This window comes from Etheostoma cragini, chromosome 16 (assembly GCF_013103735.1).
Source record: "Etheostoma cragini isolate CJK2018 chromosome 16, CSU_Ecrag_1.0, whole genome shotgun sequence".
Classification (NCBI taxonomy): domain Eukaryota; kingdom Metazoa; phylum Chordata; class Actinopteri; order Perciformes; family Percidae; genus Etheostoma; species Etheostoma cragini.
This window is the reverse complement of record NC_048422.1, coordinates 24,107,650-24,108,407: the sequence shown is the minus strand read 5'-3', so window position 1 is coordinate 24,108,407 and position 758 is coordinate 24,107,650. Positions and strand designations below refer to the sequence as shown.

Genomic DNA, 758 nt, shown 5'->3' with positions numbered 1-758 from the left:
GGGGAATGAGAGGGGGAAACACCAGAGCAGGGGGAATGAGAAGGGGGGAACACCAGAGCAGGGGGGAATGAGAGGGGGAACGTAGTAGAAGATATTCATTCAGTGTAGTTGACGGCCCGATTCTGGACTCTGTTGCTATAACGACACAACGTGACATTTAGACGCGGCGGGCGGGGAACTTACGCAGAGTCTCTGTCTGTTGATCATGAGGTCGATGTCTTCGTTGATCTTTCGGTACTTGTCGTCCGACTCGGGGCTCTGTCCGGCAGAGTCGTCCGCCTCGATGTCGGGGCTGTCGCAGCCGTTTAAGCCCTTCTTACGCAGCGTCTGCACGCGACAGGAAACAGGAAGTCACGTTAGGATCGGGCTCCAGAGCCGGAACCACGACGCAATTACAACGTAACATCTACAGCAATTTTGATCACAGATAATTATTAAAATAAAGTCATTTTTTTACTACAAGAATTTCATTTATACACCAAACAAAAAGGAACCAAAAAGCGAGGCAAGCTCTCGCCTTTGACATTTCTTTTGTGATAATTATGTAGATGAGATTTTATTTTAAGCAAAATGTAAAATATGATTCTCTAATTGAAGATTTTCTCTTTATCATTAAAAGGTGCACACAACCGTTTTTACCTGCATGTGTTGAAATCTGTCAGGTCCATATGTGTGTGTCTCTCTTTCTCTGTGTGTGTGTCTCTCTGTGTGTGTCTTTCTGTGTGTGTCTTTCTGTGTGTGTCTTTCTGTGTGTGTCT

At 45.4% G+C, this 758-nt stretch overlaps 1 protein-coding gene across 1 annotated transcript in view; it reads right to left on the bottom strand.

Moving 5' to 3' along the window:
- LOC117959741 (myocyte-specific enhancer factor 2C-like) overlaps positions 1-339 on the bottom strand; it is a gene marked incomplete at its 5' end in the record, with an annotated part of 7,935 nt that extends 7,596 nt beyond the window's left edge. The window contains one exon of the mRNA XM_034897020.1: positions 184-339. Coding sequence (XP_034752911.1) covers positions 184-339 — 156 coding nt within the window. The remainder of the gene's footprint in view (positions 1-183) is intronic.
- Between the last annotated feature and the right edge of the window lie 419 nt (positions 340-758).